At 40.9% G+C, this 19405-nt stretch overlaps 2 protein-coding genes across 3 annotated transcripts in view; one reads left to right on the top strand and one right to left on the bottom strand.

The window, feature by feature from the left end:
- FHL1 (four and a half LIM domains 1) overlaps nt 1-4421 on the top strand; it is a 31375-nt gene extending 26954 nt beyond the window's left edge. The window contains exons 2-6 of one of the 2 annotated variants that reach the window (XM_030449374.1): nt 999-1180; nt 1852-2029; nt 2491-2660; nt 3214-3400; nt 4170-4421. In XM_030449374.1, coding sequence (XP_030305234.1) covers nt 1025-1180; nt 1852-2029; nt 2491-2660; nt 3214-3400; nt 4170-4327 — 849 coding nt within the window. In that variant the 5' untranslated portion in view covers nt 999-1024 and the 3' untranslated portion in view covers nt 4328-4421. The remainder of the gene's footprint in view (nt 1-998; nt 1181-1851; nt 2030-2490; nt 2661-3213; nt 3401-4169) is intronic. The other variant, XM_030449375.1, reaches the window with a different exon arrangement.
- A 1525-nt stretch (nt 4422-5946) lies between these two features.
- MAP7D3 (MAP7 domain containing 3) overlaps nt 5947-19405 on the bottom strand; it is a 46934-nt gene continuing 33475 nt past the window's right edge. Inside the window, exons 14-21 of the mRNA XM_030449272.1 lie at nt 14656-14791; nt 13163-13340; nt 11972-12076; nt 11663-11716; nt 10781-10874; nt 10137-10335; nt 8744-9039; nt 5947-7408 (exon numbers count right to left, since the gene is read on the bottom strand). Coding sequence (XP_030305132.1) covers nt 7380-7408; nt 8744-9039; nt 10137-10335; nt 10781-10874; nt 11663-11716; nt 11972-12076; nt 13163-13340; nt 14656-14791 — 1091 coding nt within the window. The 3' untranslated portion in view covers nt 5947-7379. The remainder of the gene's footprint in view (nt 7409-8743; nt 9040-10136; nt 10336-10780; nt 10875-11662; nt 11717-11971; nt 12077-13162; nt 13341-14655; nt 14792-19405) is intronic.

Consider the following 19405-nt stretch of genomic DNA (forward strand, 5'->3'; position numbering starts at 1 on the left):
GTGAAAGCCTGGTGAAGAGACAGCTGGAAGCTGCACAACTATCCAGCACAAAAGGCCTCGGAGGGCTGCAGCTGGCTGTGGGCTTAGGCTGGAAATATGGAAACTATTCTGCTCTGCTCATGGTTGGCAGGAATTTCTGCACACAAATAATGAGGTGCCTCAGCCAGGACCTCGCTGAATAATGAACCAAGTGGCTGTCACTGAGTGACTATCAATATCCTTGCTTGACATAAAATATGTAAAAAACAGTCTAGTATCCTTCCTCTTAAGAAGGGGATGGGGAAAGGCTGGTGGTGTGGGACTCTGCTCTTGGGGTGAGCAAACTGCAGTGCTGTGCTTGCAGATAGGTTGGACCCCTGGAGGCAGAGAGCTGTGCTTGGCCAGAGCCCATCCTGCCCCTCTGCAGGCAGAAATCCAGCATTCCCATCTTGGATGGCAACTGAAAATGTTTGTGTTACCTGTGCATGGATTATGGTAACTGCAGGGGCAAGCAGAGGGCTCCCAGGAGGCTGGGCAGCTCACAGGAGTTGGCCCTTATTATGTAGCCCATATTTTTCTGAGACTTGCATGGCATTTCTCTCTCTGCCTCCTAAATGGCAACTTGGGAACTGGGAGGGGATATCTGAGCTGCCTCATTTAGGAGGTGTGAGTTTTGTCACTGCTGCAGCAAAACCCAGGTTGTGTACTTCACCCAGCCTCCCCGAGGTTGATGGTTCGTGCCCTAAAGGCAAAGCTGGAGGCACAGCTGACATGTTTTATAAACCACTGAGCTGCCTGATAGGAAAATTACCCTAACAGAGCTGGCACCAAAGCTTCTTTCTCCACTAAGCAGCCCCAAGGATGGCGAGGCTACCACATGCTTAGGGCTGAGCCACCTTCCTGACAGTTCCTATTTGCAGAGACCCCAGAAGGTGGAGCAGGCATCAGAGGTTCGGTGCTGTCATGGAGCAGGCATCAGAGGTTCAGTGCTGTCATTTTCTCCCTCCTCTCCCTGGCAGAGCCTGGCAGTTACACCGTGGGCACCATGTCAGAACGCTTCGACTGCCACTACTGCCGGGACCCCCTGCACGGGAAGAAGTACGTGAAGAAAGAGGGCAAGCACTGCTGTGTCAAGTGCTTTGAGAAGATCTGTGCCAACACCTGCATCGAGTGCAAGAAACCCATTGGAGCTGACTCCAAGGTGAGTGCTGGGCAGTTAAGGGGGTGAGGGTAAGGCTTCCATTTGTTTTCCTGGCTTTGCTCTGTCTCGGAGCTTCTGTGTGAAAACAGATCCTCTGGTGGGACCTCACTGATGGGCCACGTGCTCCCTGGGGAAGAGCCAGAGGCTCTGGGGCACTGCAATAGGGATGCTTGTGATGCTTTTGCACAGGGGCTGATTTCATGATCTAAATGCAGCCACATGAACTGCTGAAAATGCTGAATTGTCCTGAAGAGAGTACTGCGGGTAATCCCGCAAGCACAGGATTTGGCGGAAAACTTCTGGGCAAAGCACTCAGGAACTCAGGGTCTGATTTTTGTCATTTGTCAAATGTTCAGTTGCTTCATGTTAATGGCAACAATAACATACACCTGAACTAGAGTGAGCTCTACAACCAGAGAAACAAACACTTACAGAACTTCGAATGTCAAACCAGTTGGGTTTAAAGCATCTTCTGCTACCCTGAAAGCCCAAAGGGGCCGTGATGGCATCAGTGAGTTTGGTTAAATATCCTTCCCTTAATTCCTAGATGAGCTGCACCTCCAAGCACTGAAAGCAGACATGGTCGGAAACTAAGGAGACAGTAGCTTGGTTTTAGGGCTGCTCAGTGAGAGAGAAGGGCTTCCTGCTCACCCCATTTCTCTTCATCCCAGGAGATGCATTTCAGGAACCGGTACTGGCACGACAGCTGCTTCCGCTGCTTCAAGTGCTACACGTCCCTGGTCAACGAGCCCTTCATGCTGAGGGAGAACAACAAGGTTTGGTGTAGCAACTGCACTGCTGCTGAGGATGCTCCCAGGTGTAAGGGCTGCTTCAAGCCTATTATTGCAGGTACTGGTGATGGGGAACAGTGACCCTGCTTCTAGGGCTGGGTTTCAAGCTGTGGAGGCTGCGGTGAGGGGGATGGGCATCAAAGAGGACACCACAGAACGATGTGGGTTTTGACTGCTCTTACCTGTCCATTTCATTTAGGTGTTGAAAGCAGTTAACCCTCATGTGGATAGGTCACCCTAACAGTTTTAAACCATTTCTGCCATAAGCCTTGCTCTGTAAATTGAGGTCCTCTTCTCAGAAAGGCTCAGACACCTGTCTGACAAATATTTTAAGACTCAACAAGACCCTGGCTAAAGTCGGATATGGAAATTAACACCTTGTGCCTTGTCCATGGTATAACTGGATCTTGGGCACAGGTATGGATGGGTCTTGCCTATAGGTTATGTTACACTGCACAGTGTGGGGAGTTTGTCACAATCCCAAAATCCCACATAACAAGTGATTTCTATCTGTTGTAGGAGACCAAAATGTTGAGTACAAGAAGATGGTCTGGCATAAGGACTGTTTCACTTGCAGCCAGTGCAAGCAAGTGATTGGATCTGGGAGCTTCTTCCCCAAGGGTGACGAGTTCTACTGTGTCTCCTGCCATGAGCATAAGTTTGCCAAGACCTGTGCTAAATGCAAGAATGTAAGTTTTTCCACTTTGCAAAGGCAGCTGCCAGAACTACCCCTTGCACATCTTTCAGGAGCTTGGAGAGGAAGCCAGCAGACACATCATGCTGAAGCTGCACCAATGCTTATGTTCTTTTCCATGCAAGCAGCTGGTGCTATAATAATGTAAGGGCTAAGGGTTCTTGCACATTACAGTGTCTGAGCAGGGGCTGCAGCGTTATCTGATGGCAACTCTGCTGAAACCAAGCAGGCACTTGTCTTGCACTTGGTTTAAGCTCTGCATTTAAGGAGTAGAACAGTATTTTATAAAGTAGCTGTTTTACAACTTTTGTAACTTTTGTAACTGATATGAGTAGAATTGCAGTCACTGCAGGTAAAATAAATATTAGGAAAGCTCCAGGCACTCAGGACTTCGGGCTACAGGAACCCAAGGGTGCTGCACTACTTTATTTTAATGAAAACTTTCAAGAGATCTTCTCCATGACAAAGTGCTCCTACCCACCACCCCTTGCCTACACCAGCTCTTTTCCTACAGATTCTGAAACACATCTCTGCTCTTCTCCTCCTAGCCCATCACTTCTGGAGGCCTCACTTACCAGGAACAGCCTTGGCATTCGGAGTGTTTCATCTGCTCCAACTGCAAGAAGCAGCTGGGTGGGAAGCGCTTCACAGCTGTAGAAGATGAGTTTTACTGTGTTGAATGCTACAAGGAGTGTGTTGCCAAGAAGTGTGCTGGCTGCAAGAATCCTATTACAGGTATGTTGGATTAAATGCAGCTTGAGGGCATGGGGTGATTAAGGGCAGAACAGTGATCCCCAAAGACATGCAGCTCAGAGGCTGCTAACCCCAGAAGCAGGTCTAATATCCCAATCCTAATCCCAGCAATTTACATGTGATCTAACTGTAAGCCATGTGCTCTTGCTGGATGGATCCTGAGCTAGTAACTGAGCTCTTTACCCTTTGTATGCCTGTCATTTACCTCCTTCAAAACTTCCCCAACTACAACTGTTCCCACTGATATCTTAGTCTGGCAACCTTATGCCTAAAAGGAGCAATTTTTCATTACCTCAGGTGACATTTGCTTCACTTCTGATGCGTTTTACATGTCAGAAAGCTCAGTCCCAAAATGTGGGTACTATTCTGCCAGTCCCATGGAACTTGCATCCCATTCTGCTCTGAGCCTCTGACAGTCAGGTGGGTGTTTAGCCCAACCTGTCCTTGCTCTAGATCTTGATCCTTCCTTCAATTTGACTGGATCCCTGAGAAAAGATCCAAGGAAAAAAAGCTTACCTTGCACACCCTGCAAGCTGTATTCTAAGCTGCCTGTTTTTGCTAAGGGCAGTAACACTGAGCAGCAGACAGTGTGGTTCAGTTGCCAATTTTGGTTAGTATTTTAGGTACAGAAATGGGGCCTGTAAGACTACAGGAGCCCAGGAAGCAGTAAGAATGGGATGTGCTGTTTGGGGGACTAACCCAGCCACGGGCCAAGCTACTATCGCCGTCCTATAATTGTTTTCTCTCCTAGCAGGATTTGGAAGAGGAACCAGTGTGGTTAACTATGAAGATGAATCCTGGCATGATTACTGTTTCAAGTGCACAAAGTGTGCCCGTGGTCTGGCCAACAAGCGTTTTGTTTGCCATAATGGAAAAATTTACTGTGCTGAGTGTCCCAAACGACTGTAAAGAGTACATGGCAAGTGATGTAAAATGGATTTTAGAGCCCTGCTTTCCAAAAACAGTTCTGGTAAAAGAGCAGGTCTTTTGCATGTTAAGAATTTTAGCCTTTTCCCATTTTAGTATAAAAACTGAAGGAGCCTCAACAACTTCTGAAGCTCCTGCAATATAAAAGCATGTAGCATTGCAAAAATCTAACTTTGTTTCCAAGTCCCTGTTAGTGTAAAGGCTTGAAATGCTGTTAGATTTAGCAGTTGAGATCCACATACTACATAATATGCATGTGGCTTCAACTAAAACCTAGTTTTAGACTTGTCTGGTATACATTTAAGCTTGGCACTTAAATTAAGTGGGTTTGACAAGGCATGCACCCTCAAAACAGAGATGCAAAGACTGCAGCTGGGATCAGAGAAGTCTATAATTATGCTTTTACCAATACAGGTATATTACATACATCACACCCTTAATAAGCAGCTCAATAATCAACACCTTAGCTTACCCTACCACACCAAACTGCAGCACAAGGTATGGGAATGGCTTCATCTTATATGTAACAAAGTTTTGGCAGTACACCTGAGTTTTAGTTGAGTTTCCATAAACTCATTTTTGTCTTGATTTTTTTGCATGGTTTGCCCAAGAAAGTTTTGCTCATCAGCTTTTTTTACATCACTGTTTAAGTAAGGCTGTTTATGTATCATTATTAATCAATTTCAAGAAGTAAATCTTTCAACTACAACAAAATGCACATGCACAAGTGCCTTAAAAATAACTCAGACAACAGTAGCTCTCCTATCATGTCAGTTTATGTTTTATGATTTAATAAAAATGAGACTAGTGCCTGCTTGGAGTCCTAGAGTCTGGAAAATTGTTTTATCATTCTGGTATCTTACACAATTGACACTTCTTGTGGCTCACCTACTGCAATCAAGCCTGATACACTGCTACTGGCAAGGATAGAGTCAGCTGTTCCGCAACAACATCCTTAAATATATGAGGACCAAAGCAACAATTTCCATAAACTAAATAATTTTTTTAATGTTTAAGTAACACTGGACCATCTGCCAAAACCAGCCTGTGTGAAAAAGCCCTTTGGATAACGTGTATAGCAACTGTCCACACACAACTCTACTACTACCCTTCAGCAACCTGAATGCTGGTTTAACTTTTGTTTCTTGGGTTTGTTTTTTCTTTCACAGCAGTGGTTAATACCACATAGGATTATTAAACCACCTGAATGCTGCTCTAGTAATTCCCTTTTGTTCACAAGCACCTACACCAAAAGAACCCTTTCAAGAAAATAAAATGCTGTATTCTTGATAGTCACTGCTCCACTATGGCCATGAAGCAGTGTTAGTCTTACTCTTAAACCATGAAGGTGCTGATGGAAAGCAAAGGTTTACAGTGAAAAGCAAGGTGAAGAACTCAACATTCATGAACAGATCATCAGCACATACAAACACAAAGATTAATGTTAGTTCGAACATGTTCCCAACCTCACAAGTGCCAGAGAGGGTGACAGTTCTGGGAAGCTGCAGTACCAGAGTGCATCTCAAGGCAGGTCAGCATGGCAAGGGGTTGGAGACTCCTAGTAAGGTAACGTTTAGCATTACAGAAATAAAGCATTGTTCAACTGCAAAGTTTATTTAACAGTGTGCACGTATTTACACAGAGCTGTAACAGACCATCCAACAAATAATATCAGCGCAGAAAAAATATCGGCATCTTTTTTGTTAGACTGATTGTCTCTGCCAGGATGAAACAGCTATCATACAAAAATACATTTTTCTTTTTACCTAAGGCACGGCTCTAAAGTCTAAAACAGTCCTACCATGTTCTGAATAGCAGACAGTGAGAGTAAGAAGGCTGAGGGTCACCTATTGTAACTCTGATGCTGAGGAAAAGAACAAGTTTAGTTCCAGCAAAACCCTTTAACTACTGAAAATGCAGCTGCCATTGGGATGATTCATTTGGATTGAAGGATCAGCCAATGGTTTAAAGCAGGAATTGAGCCAGCTATTCTTTACATAGTTATCACTCACCCAGTATTATCTGTTACAGGAGGCATAAGAACAAGATTGCATTATTACTTTTAGTAGCAATTTTCAGAAGATGCTTAGTTACTCTCTTCATGCTATAAAAAGCAGGCAAGTTGAGGTTAAATAGATAATGCAGGCTTTAGGGGAAGGGAAATATAAATGCAGCTTGCAGCCACTGTTATAAAGCTAGAACTGGAACACTTAGAATAATTAACATGAACAAAACATGACTTGAGAGGTCTAATACTGTTATGTACACAATAAAATAATACTTCCATGAGTGTAGATAAATAAGTCATTCAAAAGAAAAAAAAACATTTTTAAAAGCATGACGTTAAACTGCACTATGACAGACATCCTTAGGTACATGCCAGACATCCTTAGGTACTCATCACTTCTGTAATATATTAGTGCATATGCTGTAAAATATTTTGATGTTTGCCAACACATTAAAACACATTAGTGATGGTACAATATTACATTTTGAAACTGCCACTATTTCATCTTAGAAAGTAAGAAACTTTTCCCCATTCAAAACTGAAGATATTAACTTTTGAGTTTTGAAACAGCACATGAACCAACAAGTAACAGCACTTTTATAGAACATTACAAAGGGATTCCAGCTGTAGCACACACTGAATGAGTCTTATTTCATCAAGTGCCATTCTAGGTATATGCAATTTCTGTCCAGTAGCAAACTGGGAAGGCTGCAGAGGCACACTGCTGTATATGATAATGATATTAAAAAAAAAAAGACTCACACAGTTTACTGTAAAGTCTGTAAAAGAGAAACAAGTGATATTTGAACGAGAAAATTGTATCTAACAATTAGCAAAACCAAAAAGAACATCAGCAAAATAGTTTCCCTGAAATGTTTCAAGGTGCAAATCTAGAAGTTTGTCATCCCTCCCCTGGTGCTTTTTGTTTATTTGCAAACTGGAAGATGGATAAAGGTAAACAAGCAGCTTTTCAAAACAAGGCCTTCGGTACTTGGTAGAACAGTGGGTTACTGAAGTGCAATCAGATTATTTCCAGGTCTCTAGTGTGCACAGTTCTGTCCAAAGAGTAAAGAGAAGAAAACATTTAACTATCATAACTGTGTGTATGCCATGTACATCTATTGTCACTGTCAGAGTCTTATATCCAGGGACTGAGCACAGAACCACTTGGCTGCTTATGATCCCAAACCAGCACAGCAGCTTTTTTGATATATGAATACTAATTTTGAAAATGATGAATGTAATTCTTAAACATTTGTCTAAACATTTTCAAGTTCAAAACTAAAAGGCAACACTTTCCTCACTAAAAAGTTAATGATTTTGATCAGAACAAAATGTGATCAGCACTATCACATTAGATCCATTCAATTCCCATGGCCCACTGAGTTGTGGCCTCAAGGAAAGTCTCAACAAAGCTACCTCCAGGGGACTAAAATCCACAAGACGCAGAGTGACAGAGGAGACTCAGGAAACAGTTCAGTCTAGAAAAGTGCTACACTTTAATCCAAAAAAGTGCTACACATCACTTAATGAAAATGTGGATAGCAAGTCTTGTTTTTTCCACTAACATTCACTTCAACTGTTCACGCAGTCATTTATCTCATGGGATAAGAGAGATCTCCTGCTGTGAGTGTGTCCCTCTGGGGTTTAGCTCCAACACCAGAGTTCAGTCTTGCACAAACCAGCTCACAGAAACCTGACACACTATGTTCTGCTGCATCAGAGTTGGCTTTTCAAGTACACGTAGCTTCAGATGCAGCCCTACTTCTTTCAGAAAATTCAAGAGCATTGTGTGTGCAGCTTTATGACTCCTCCCAAAACGTAACCCAACCGCCTGTGGAATTTTAAGGTTGGTGTTACACCTTTCAGTGCAGTGAAGGACTATTCTACAGTAAGTAGAGAGAACAACTAATACCTTACCAGAGCCTGAAGAGACTTTGTAAGACTATGCAGGTCAGCATCAAAAGTTAAGAGAATATGCCTAGGAGTGGAAAGGTCTTGTCTGTGGAGTTACATCAGACATCTTTTCAAGTGTTAGTATCTTCAAAAGGAAGATGTGCCCTTTAAGATATCTTAGAATTGGCCAAAAAATACAACAGATGGGCTTGAGTGCTGGTAGGAGATACAGGAGCTTCACAGGGGCCCAACTGTGTCTTTGGAAGAGCCTCAATGTCAGGCCTTAGCTGCTGTCTAGAGCAAGTCCCTAAAAAGGCATCAGTTGGTGACTCTCATTTTGACTGCAAGTTACAAGACAGTTTTCCCTCTGGTCTACACATTGGTAAAAGTGCCTTGAAAATAAGAAGCTGAAGTTAAGGCAAGGAGATTAAAATGTGAGGAAGTTAATTATCTAGCCAGAGGAAGAGACAGATAGGGAAATCAGCTTGGATTACCTGATGAAGCATCTATAGGTTTGGTCAATGAATTCACTGCACCATCTTCCTCAAAAGCTAATTTGGGACTAGAAGGTATTGTAGCAGCATCATTCAAGTTTTGATTACAGTTACCAGCAGAGATGCTGTCCGAGCTCAGTTTGGTTGACTTGGAATGTCCCCCAATGTCAATAAGCTCCTCAAAAGTCCACGAGCCAGATTTTCCATTAAGATTCTGAGTAAGTCCAATTGTATGATCACCTTCATTAACACCCAACTTCACTGAGTCATCAATAACCATTTCTTTTGCAGGATGGCTAAAAAAAAAGAAAAAAAAGATACTTGTATTACAATTTCTGGATGTTTAACCTTTAGATTCATTACAAGAGAACCAATTAGCAGTCTGAATACTTCGCAACCCATTGAGTATTCTGAAAGGTGTTTCCAGACAAGCTCCTTCAGCACAGGATCTCCCCTCCAAGAGTCAAGGAGGAAGAATGATTTACCAACTTAGAGACACTTTTTTACTATAGTAACAGTTCTCAGGTAAGGTTTGGCTCCAGAAACTTGGTATAAGCAAGAAACAAGTTTACAGCCCTGCACCATTAGAGCTATTTTAGTAGTGTGTACTTCTCCTTTTTTTTTCTCTAGTTAAGACTTCTAAAACAAAACTGAGACTCAAAACTAGTAATATTAAAGAGCAGATTCAAAACCTAAACCCAAATCACAGTGATCAATCTTCATTCATTCTTAAAATCATGAAAAAGCATTTGCACTCCATCACTGGAGGAATAAAATAAATTCATCATCACTTACAAAAGAGAGTTCACAATGTCATTTCTAAATCATTAGCATTTAGATGAGGAAATGGAACAGGCATCAGGAGACAGTTTTTCCACTTGCTATATGCTCAAAAAGATAAAATTTGGAATACTAAAAAAATTCCCAGCAAGAAAGTTTTTTCTTATGTCCCTGGTGTTCCAGTGCAACTGAAACTGTTCCAGAGCTTCCTGTGGGTTATTTTTCCTTTGCAGTGTTGTCTTTCTCAATTAATGGTTTGTTAATGAAAGAACCAATAGCCAATTCTAAAGAAAAAGGTTGCAAGCTACTGCTGCTCTTGATGTGTGACACAGCCACGTTGCTGGCTGTGTGTCTCCCTTCTTAGCAAAGCCACAACAGTTGATGTGGTGCCCTCTAAACAAACAATTACCCTGAACTAACCACCTCTGCATGAAGCAGTGAACTGGCAGCATGCACACACCACATGCCTGCAGCAAGCCAGAGAAATACCACAAAGCCAGTGGGGTGCAAAATTTGATGCAATAGCACTAAATTCAATTTAAACATAGAGAGGAGATTTCTTGTGTGCTGGGTAAATGCTCTGACAGTAAAGCAGCCACCTACAGAAACTCACCTGGAATCCTTTAATTCAGTAACAAGTAGAGACCCCTCATTACTTTTCAAATCACTTCCATTCATAAATACTTCACTGGCCTTCAACTCTGACACATCTTGTTCCTCAGATTCTGTAGAGATCAAGCTATGCACAGTCTCTAAACAACCCTCTGCCTCCTCCTTGACTTCCTGGGGTAAGTCAACTCCATTTAGCTTTCCTGAATGTGGGAAGAAAAAAAAAGAAAAAGAAAAAGAGCTTCAGTAACAACTGCTATTCTAAATGAATAGAATACAGGTGCCAAAATGACATTTCCTAGCCAAAACTCAAAGTATTTCTCTTTGATGAAATAACTACTCCATAGAACAGCTGCCTGTAACACCATGAGATCTGTTTTCCATCTTTAAAAATACTCCTGTAAAATGAAAGCATGCTGCCTGCATTTCATTCTCAAATAATTTTTGCACTTAACAATTCTGTCTGTCTCCTCAGGTATGGAGCAGGCAATGACCCTCTCTCTGTTCAAGCACTGAGCCTTCCTGGCATTTTGAGAACTGGTACCTCAGACCATCACAGTGTTATTAAGTGACTGACATTTTTAACAATGCTTAAACATCCCTGAGGCACCAAATGCCACTTAAACCTGACTCATAAGGTTTCCTTACCTGGCTGATCAGTCTTCTCAAGACCCAACTCTTCCTCCTCTTCAATATCCTCTCCCTCCATAGCCTCAGAGACAGACTTCCCTTCATTCTGCAACTGAATTGCCAAAGCATTACTCCAAACAACTTGACATCACCAAATGTTTCACAAATGGTTCAATCACAGCTCCCACTCTGCACCCAGCAGTAAGGCCACACCAGTCCAGAGGCTACTGGCCCATCAGGCTGCCCAGCAACACGTGTCCTGGTGAGCCAGAGCCTGTAGAGGAATCTGGAAGACTCCACTTCCATCTCCTGCCTATGAACTATTCCCAAGTTCCTTTCACCTCATTTTTCCAAGGTGTGTTAGATACTGACTTTCAGCTACATGAATACTTGGGTCTTTGAATGTTCAGAGAACTCATTAATGTAATATGCATGATTTACCACAAATCTTAGGTCACTACATTAACAAAAATACATGCACTTTACTGCAGCAATCCAACAGGCATCCAAGATCTGCTTTAAACACACAGATGAAGTTTTCTGTGGAAAGATAGTCCCAGCAGAAGGCACAAAGTTTAGAAGAAAAAAATCCATTACTAACTAGATTTTTTTTTTTAACTAAACTGCAAGCAATAATACCAGGTCACATTGTTTCTATATGCTCTGAGCAAAAATGCACCAAAGACTTCAGGTCAGAACAAGCAAAGCAAAAGAACATTTGCACTGGGAAGATGCTGAAAATTGTTCCAGGGCACCAGAACTTTGCTCTCCATGTGGCAGGCAGTTTGTGTAAGGGTAACAGAAAAAGAAAAGATATTAAGCCAGAAAAAGACAAGATACTAAGCAAAGCCTCCTCTGCTAAGAGCCTCTGCTGCATTACACAGATCCAAAAAAAAGTACCTTGGATTCATTTTGATCTGATTTTCGTGTTCTTTTCATTATTTCTTCAATTCTCTGTTAAAACAGGGAAAATATTTGAAATGACATAAAGAGCTTTATATTTCAGCATTCAGGCTTAAATTTTCATAAATTACAATATATTTTTCTGTTTCACAAATTTACTACTTTTTTCACCATTTGTGAAGTTCACAAGTTTTTTTTGTTTGTTTTTTTTTTTAAAGAACACACTAGTATTTAAATATGAGATCATTTGCCTGTTTAGTTTAACACCTCAAGCACTAATTTAGGCTGAGAAAGTACTCTGCATACCTTTTTTCTTTCAAGCCTTTCTTGCATATTTTGCTGCATAATTCTCTCTCTTTCCAGCCGTTGCCTTTCAGCCTCTTCTTGAGCTTTTGCTTCAGCTTCCTCTTTCTGAAAATAACACAGAAAGAGAGCACAAAGAGCACAACTCATTCTCAAGAGTCAAAAGTAGAGCTGTTACAGAGATTCTGGTTCAGCACAGTCAGAAACATCAGACAGTCACTATTAAATATTGCCATACACTGCATCTTAATGCCAATTACCCAGCTACAGACATGAAATAAATATTATTATGACATTCAGAAACTGATCTGTTAAGTGATGTGTCTGGTTATATCGTGATTATGCAAATGTTCTGGATGTTGTTGAGCTACTCAGGTTTCAACCTATACTTCAGGTTGAAGGTTTGCCCAGGAAGGATAATATATAAAGTAACAAGACAGCAATTAAACTCTAAATGTGGCAAGGTTAACTTAAAAATCTTGGCAGTCAGGTATTACTACCAAGCAACTTGATGCTGAGCATCTTCTGTTCCTTCTACACTGGAAAACATTTTCCAGTATGACTGGAAAGAAGACACAAGCATACTTGAGAGTGAATATGTTCAGACACATGTCAATGCTACTACCCAAGAGCTCTTTAAATAAGCTCATTATAAAACTTCTTCAACTTTCAAAATTATTTTTATTTCAAGCCCACTTTCTGCAAAACAGCTCCCTACACTTAGAAAGGTTGTGAAGGTACACAGATATTAGCTGTGGAAGACTATTTGGCAACCTGAAAAGCAGATCTGGAAACACTACCACTCTTTCTTTTAAAGGAGTCAGAGCGAGCTGGGTGTCTTTCAAAACAAACTACTTCCTGATAATCTGTGGCAGTAAGCTGGCAAAGTAGGCTCAGTACAGGTATTTATCATATGCAAAATAGCATCCCAGATAGTTAAAAAAATTCTGCTTCTGCCCCACACTTGAATTTATCAAATGCTGAAAAAAAAAATTAAAAAATCACATAGACTACACCAAGGAAAGGACTTCAAAACATTCCCAAGCCCATCTCGGACAGGATGAACTCTGCTTTACATCATTCCCAACAGATTTGCTGACAACATTGTATGGAAGAAAAATCAAGGCCAACCCCCTCCAAAACATGTCAGCAGCTTGCGTGAAGAACACAGCTGGATTCTACAGATAAGCTGACCTGGTGCTGAAGCTCTGCAAGCTTTTCCTGCTCTTCCTGTTCTCGTCGGATCCTCTCCTCTTCAGTTTGCCTTTGTTGTTCTTCATGGACCAGCCTCTTTTCTTCCTCCTGTTTTTGGAGCTCCTCTTCCTGTTGTGCTTTCATCTCAGTAGCTCTCTTGGCCATTTCTTCTCTGATTCTAGTGTTTCCAAGATACAAATTACCAATGGAATATTTATTTGTTTAAAAGTGTGTGTGCACATGAGACAAGACTAGGAAAGCAAGGAAGTTAAGTTGTCCAGTCACAGAATAACTGGATAAAGATACTTTCTGGTGTGGATTTACAAATGCTACCGTCCACACCTATCAAAGGAAAAAGCAGAGCAAGATGGAAGAAACTATGAGTACATAAATGTTCCGTGCTGATTAAGTCAAAGCCAAGACAGGTTGCTTCACTAATGGAATGTTTGATTGGGAAATGTATTAAGTGACAATCATTTAATAAATACCACCTGCCTCCACAACAGGAATGAAGCTTTCTTTCACTGTCAAACAAATTTATTTGGATTTTCTAAAGACTGTTTCTTCTGTAGTCAATATTCCAGATAAGCTGGAGGTGTACACTGTTAAACCATGCAGATGTACACAGAAAATCTGATGGCACCATGATTCTGATAAAACATCTGAGGCAAACTACATACAAGGCTAAGATGCCTTTTTACCTATGAGTGGAAAAAAGACAAAATCTAATGTTCACACAGACAGGTGACCCCTGATCTAGAATAAAGTTAGCACAAAGTGAGTAATTTAACAACTCTATGCAATGAATTGAATGTACATTGATTTATCACTTTGAATTACTTGGGTGCAACATTTCTGATCCAGACTTGGGATCACTAACATGAGACATAATGTACCACCAAACCACTGCCTGAGTTCAAAGAAAGTTTAATAGAAAGATTAACTATTTTAAGACAGCAAAATAAACATGAGTGGTGGGACTTCTGGAGAGGGATCTTCTGCAAGGGCATGCAGTGATAGGATGAGGGGGGATTGGTTTCAAGCTGAAAGGGGGTAGATTTATATTGGATATTATGAAGCAATTCTTTGGAAGTGTTCAAGGTCAGATTGGATGGGGCTTGGAGCAATCTGGCCTAGCAGGAAGTATCCCTGCCCATGGCAGGGGGGGTTGGAACTAGTTGATCTTTAAGATCCCTTCCAACACAAACCATTCTGTGATTCTATGAAAAAAACATCCTGGTTTTGAAATAAAAGCACTGGGGGTAACTGGAAGGAAAAGGAAGCAGTGATTTGCACAGGGACCAGGCATTACTGAGACGTAGGTTAATGATACACACAGCAGTCTGTTCAACCTCGCTGCACTAACACTCTCTATATGCTTCAGGAACTGCACTAAGATTTACAGGATGTTAAATTAAACATATACATCTGAAGTGTCCACTCCAACCACACCCCAACATCGAAAGCACCTCTTCCTTCTCCCAACTTGTTACCTTTCCTCTTCCTGTCTCTGAAGTCTTTCTTGGTCTTCACGCTCTCTTTGCTCCCGTGCTAACCGGCGTTTCTCTGCCAAGATTTTAGCAGCTTCTTCAGCTGTGGTGGTCCCTGCTACCACTTTGCTACCTGATTCTGCAAAAGTTAAAAAAAAAAAAAAATTGCTGTTAAAAAGCCCCGGGAACTTCTTTTCAGATAGATGTTATCATTGAGAAATGGGATTTGTCTTTTGGCCATCTGACCCACTAAATTTTCCATCCGTGCTCACCACTCAAATACACCCTGAATCTGGAAGCCTCAGGAGCCAAAAGGGAATCCTAAAGAGATGCAGAGCCACAGAACCTCACTGGCACTGAAATAAAAACAACTACTCTCATCTACACCAATTCAGCTATATTCCAGATGATACCGTTAAAGATACTCTCTAATTGCCATAGTACTTAAAAACATATTTCTAGGAAGACATGTTTATTCTGCAACACTTAAACACTCAAAAGAAAACTGCAAAAAACACTGCTTTTGGTAACAGACTTAACTTACTTCTAATAAAACAGAATATGCATGACTGTAAAGGGGAAATATTAGGGTTTTTGATTTCTTTTGTTTCATAACATTAACATTCACACCTTCATATTTAGAGCATATGTTAGGGTACACAATCACCATCTTATCAGGCCATGAGGGCACATACTAATGACTTCAGTCATATCATATTTCTATTGTTTGTATCATATTTTGATTCCTCATTCATATAATGTTTCTATTTTTTTAGCAACAAATTCATTTCCAGTTTTAACTGGAGATCAAAACAGCTCAAGGTTAGTGGATATTTGTACAATTCTGCAGTTTGTTTCTTCCTATCCTGCCTGGTGTTATGGTCAGAAATATTGTAAAGTATACATTTATAAATTATAGGTACATATATTTGTAACATAATTACTTATATAAATTACAATTAACATTAAGAAAAAAAAAAAACACCCTTGCCATCCAATTGCTCTTAATAATAGTGCAAAACCTCTGATTTTTATCAGTTATTCCCACTCTCTACAAATATTATTTTTAGAATGTGGCTAAAGAACTGATCACCTGAATATTCAGAGAATTAAGTCTTGTTGACAGTAAAGAAATAGCATCATAATGAAGACGAGGACCTGCCTTTTTTCTTTTAAATATTTTAAGAAATCACCATGTACATATTTGCTTAACATTGATAAAGCCTTCCAGCCAAGGTAATTTTAATGAATGGCCTAAGGGTTTCATCAGTTATTTTTCTTCTATCCTGAAGACAAATAATTCAAAACACAATCCCATCATTAGGAACTTCAGGACCTGAAAAGCTACTCAAGCACTATGGACAGGTAAACATTACCTGCAGCTGCAGGGCATAACTACTGGAGTACACCATGTGCAGCTGAATCATGGTAGTGTTTTGTGCATAAAAACTGCTGTTGCAGTCCTAGGAAAAGCATTCCAACACATGGAGAGCAGTCACAGAGAAGTCTTCTAAAATTTAGATTTATCCAACACTGAAAACAAGGCTCCTCAAGACAAACTCTTGCTTCTTACTGGGCAAAAATGCAGTTTTGTTGGTACAAACAAACAACACTTCCAATCCAAGCTCAGTCAGAAGAGGTTGTCCTCTTCCTCATTCTCCTGCAGCCAGTTACAAGAACCATTAGCAGGATTTTGCTTACTTGAGACCAGAATGTAGGAAGTGCTCTTCTCACTATATTCTGCAACTTATTTTTTATAATTTTATTTCAAGAAAAGGCAGGGGGCTGCATTTACTGTTGCTAGTATACAACTATGAAGAAATCAAACTGCTTGTCTTCTCCTCTGCCACTTCAATGCCTTTCCAGTTCAGACAAGTCACCTTTAACAGCAAAGGCCATCTTCTGTTATGCACTTGCACAGCATTCAATACAGCAGTCCTTTTTTAACACTACTGGAATGTCAGTGTTACCAAAACTGGCTGACATTTAACAATCAGGTTTAACCTATTCCCCCCCTACAAAACTAAAACTAAGTAAGACAACTTAATCCTCAGCAAGAAGCCTAAAGTTTTTAGGTTGTAGGTTTTAGGGCTATGCCATGACAATGACAGCTTGAAATGTGACTAATACCTGGTATCAAAAATGGTTTAAGATTAGTTACAACGATTTAGAACACCACAGGGATGCAGACAGCAGGGGGAATAGAAACAAAAGAGAGGGGAGGAGATCTCAAGTCTGTTTGAGTCTATTTGAGTCTACCTTTGCACTGCATTTTCACTTTTGAAGCTTTACTGATGTTTTCCATACAATTACTTCAATAGTGTTTTCATCTCCATGCACCCCCTATGCAGTTTACTTCCATGGGGCAGGATATGAAACTTCCCAACATGATGCTCACATGCCTTAAGAAGATTCTTTCACTGTTTTTATACTTAGATCTATCTCTCTTGTAGTCCCACTGTCATTCCTGATAAGAAAAACTGTCTTTTTCCTTAAAGGACATTTTGTGATGGAAGGGAAAAGAGGGAAACAGGTGAGAGAAATATTTCAGAACAATAGTAAAATGTATCTACAGGACTGATAGCTGATGTGTTGGCTTTCTTTAATTCTAGCCTGTGGTTTCAGAGTGAAGAGGCACTATTAAGATACTTGCAGCCAACAGGAACAGAGGTTGCATTTAGGCAGTTCCTCTTCAGCAATATTTGGTTGCCAACTGAGTAGGAAGGATCAGATCTGCAGCCTATGAAGAGGAGGAAGTTGAATCTCATCTTTTCTCCCATTAATCCATAATTTTTTTAGAAGGCAGAGAAGAATATTACACAGATCTGATATGTAAGAAGAAGCTGGTGTCAGTCCCTTACTGTTATTTTCTAGCTGGACAGCAAGAACACAAAGAGGCTTGTGTTGTGGTATTAGCTAGATGGGAGATAAGATTCAACACATTTCAAGGCATGTAATTTATTTACAATTCATCTAGGAACCATATTCCAAAGCCTTCACTACCCAAATACAAAAAAGTGAGGCTCCATGATAGTTTATTACCTATCATCATGCACAAGGTGAGAGCTCATGAAGGAGCACTTATGCTTTAAGTTGAAACAAGGCTTTAACTCTCTGAGAAGCTGCGAAATGCTGCTGCCAGAAATGACAACTGCTCCAAGTCACTGAAAAATAGAAAGCATTTTACTGCAGAACGCTGTATTTTAGGAGGAGGACACAAAAAACAAGACAGAACTTGACTGCTGTCTGTCAGCAACAGGCAATCAAGTTTAGTTTGAAGGAGAAGAGATAGTACAAAGACAGAAGTACACAAAGCTGAAATGAGGTTGAATCCACAAGACCTAGAGACTGATTTGTCACATGCCATTTTTTGGTACGCTTTGACTTCAGAAGCTGTCTGGAATATGGTATTGCACCAACCCATGGGGTGAACAGACATGTAAAATGAAAATTGCCTTGGAATCTGAAAGCAGTATTTTCTTTTAAGAAGAAAGATTTTGCCTCACTTAGCAATATTGCAGTGTGCCACAACATTCAAGCAGATACACGAAATCATCTCCAGGTTGAAGAGCATGGCCTCTATTTCCTTATCTTGTTCGTGTCAAAGGAAAAAGAGCTTCACCCACAGACATGATCCACTCCAAAGACAACTCATTTGGATGTTAGCAATAAACTAAGATGGAAGCAGATAAACTGGGTTAATACAGTTCCAGAAGTCAGCGTGGAAAGGAGACAAGTTTGAGCATCCAAAGAACAGGGGCAAGTGTTCTTGTGCCAGAACAACTGGAAAATACAGAAATAGGACATGTTGTTATGGATCAACCAACTGATGACACTGATCACAACTGATTATGCCCCCTCTGAGGCACACAAGACATTTCTCTTATAGAACATTGAGGAATGGATGTTCTGACTACAAAAATGAATGACACGACACCGAGATGGATGTGCAGCTTCATACAAACATCCACATTTTCTACAACATCCAGGCTTCCTTCACAGGAATATATACAGCTCAAAGAACTGCACCATAAGGGAGTTCTTCAGCCAACTAACACTATTTCACATACAACATTGTGTAGTGTTGGGAAGAGCCTCAGAAATCACAGACAACTGCAGTAGCTGAGGAATTCACAACATGAACTGTACATGCAGTAACGTGCAGCAAGCGTCTGTTCCCACTTACCTTGTGTCTGAAGGATTTTCACCCTCAGTACTGGCCACTGGCTGTAGTTTGAACTCCAGAGATCCCTCCTTTTCCTGTTAAGTCTCCCCTAAGTCCTTCTCCACAGAGAAGTGCCTGCCAGACCTCATCAGAAGGCTCTCTCAGATTCTGTTCTGGAGATGGCAGATGATGTTGTTCCGGTAAGAGGGACAGATGCTGTGCTTACTTCGCACGATGAAGAGGACTAGAAGATGAATTGCTTATCCAGTATATGGCTCTCCTTAATGTCTCAGTTTCACCTGTGACCTGACCCCTTTTTACTGAGGCAGAAATGCTTTTACATTCACTGGGACAGAGACTGAAGCAGACTTCTAGCTTTGTGAAAGCTGGCTCTCATTCTGTGATGCTCTGACTGCAAAGCTGACTTCTTCCTCCAAGCAGGTCTCTACACAAGCAATTTTTAAGAAGTATCAACTGGACTGAAAGACTTTTGGATAGTTAAGGACTGACTTTGGAAACCTAAACTAGTAGGTGACGCAGCTAGTGTGCCTGAAGTCCAATAGCCAAACAGGATTTTTGCTCTTCTTA

Source organism: Calypte anna, chromosome 4, assembly GCF_003957555.1.
Source record: "Calypte anna isolate BGI_N300 chromosome 4, bCalAnn1_v1.p, whole genome shotgun sequence".
Classification (NCBI taxonomy): Eukaryota; Metazoa; Chordata; class Aves; order Apodiformes; family Trochilidae; genus Calypte; species Calypte anna.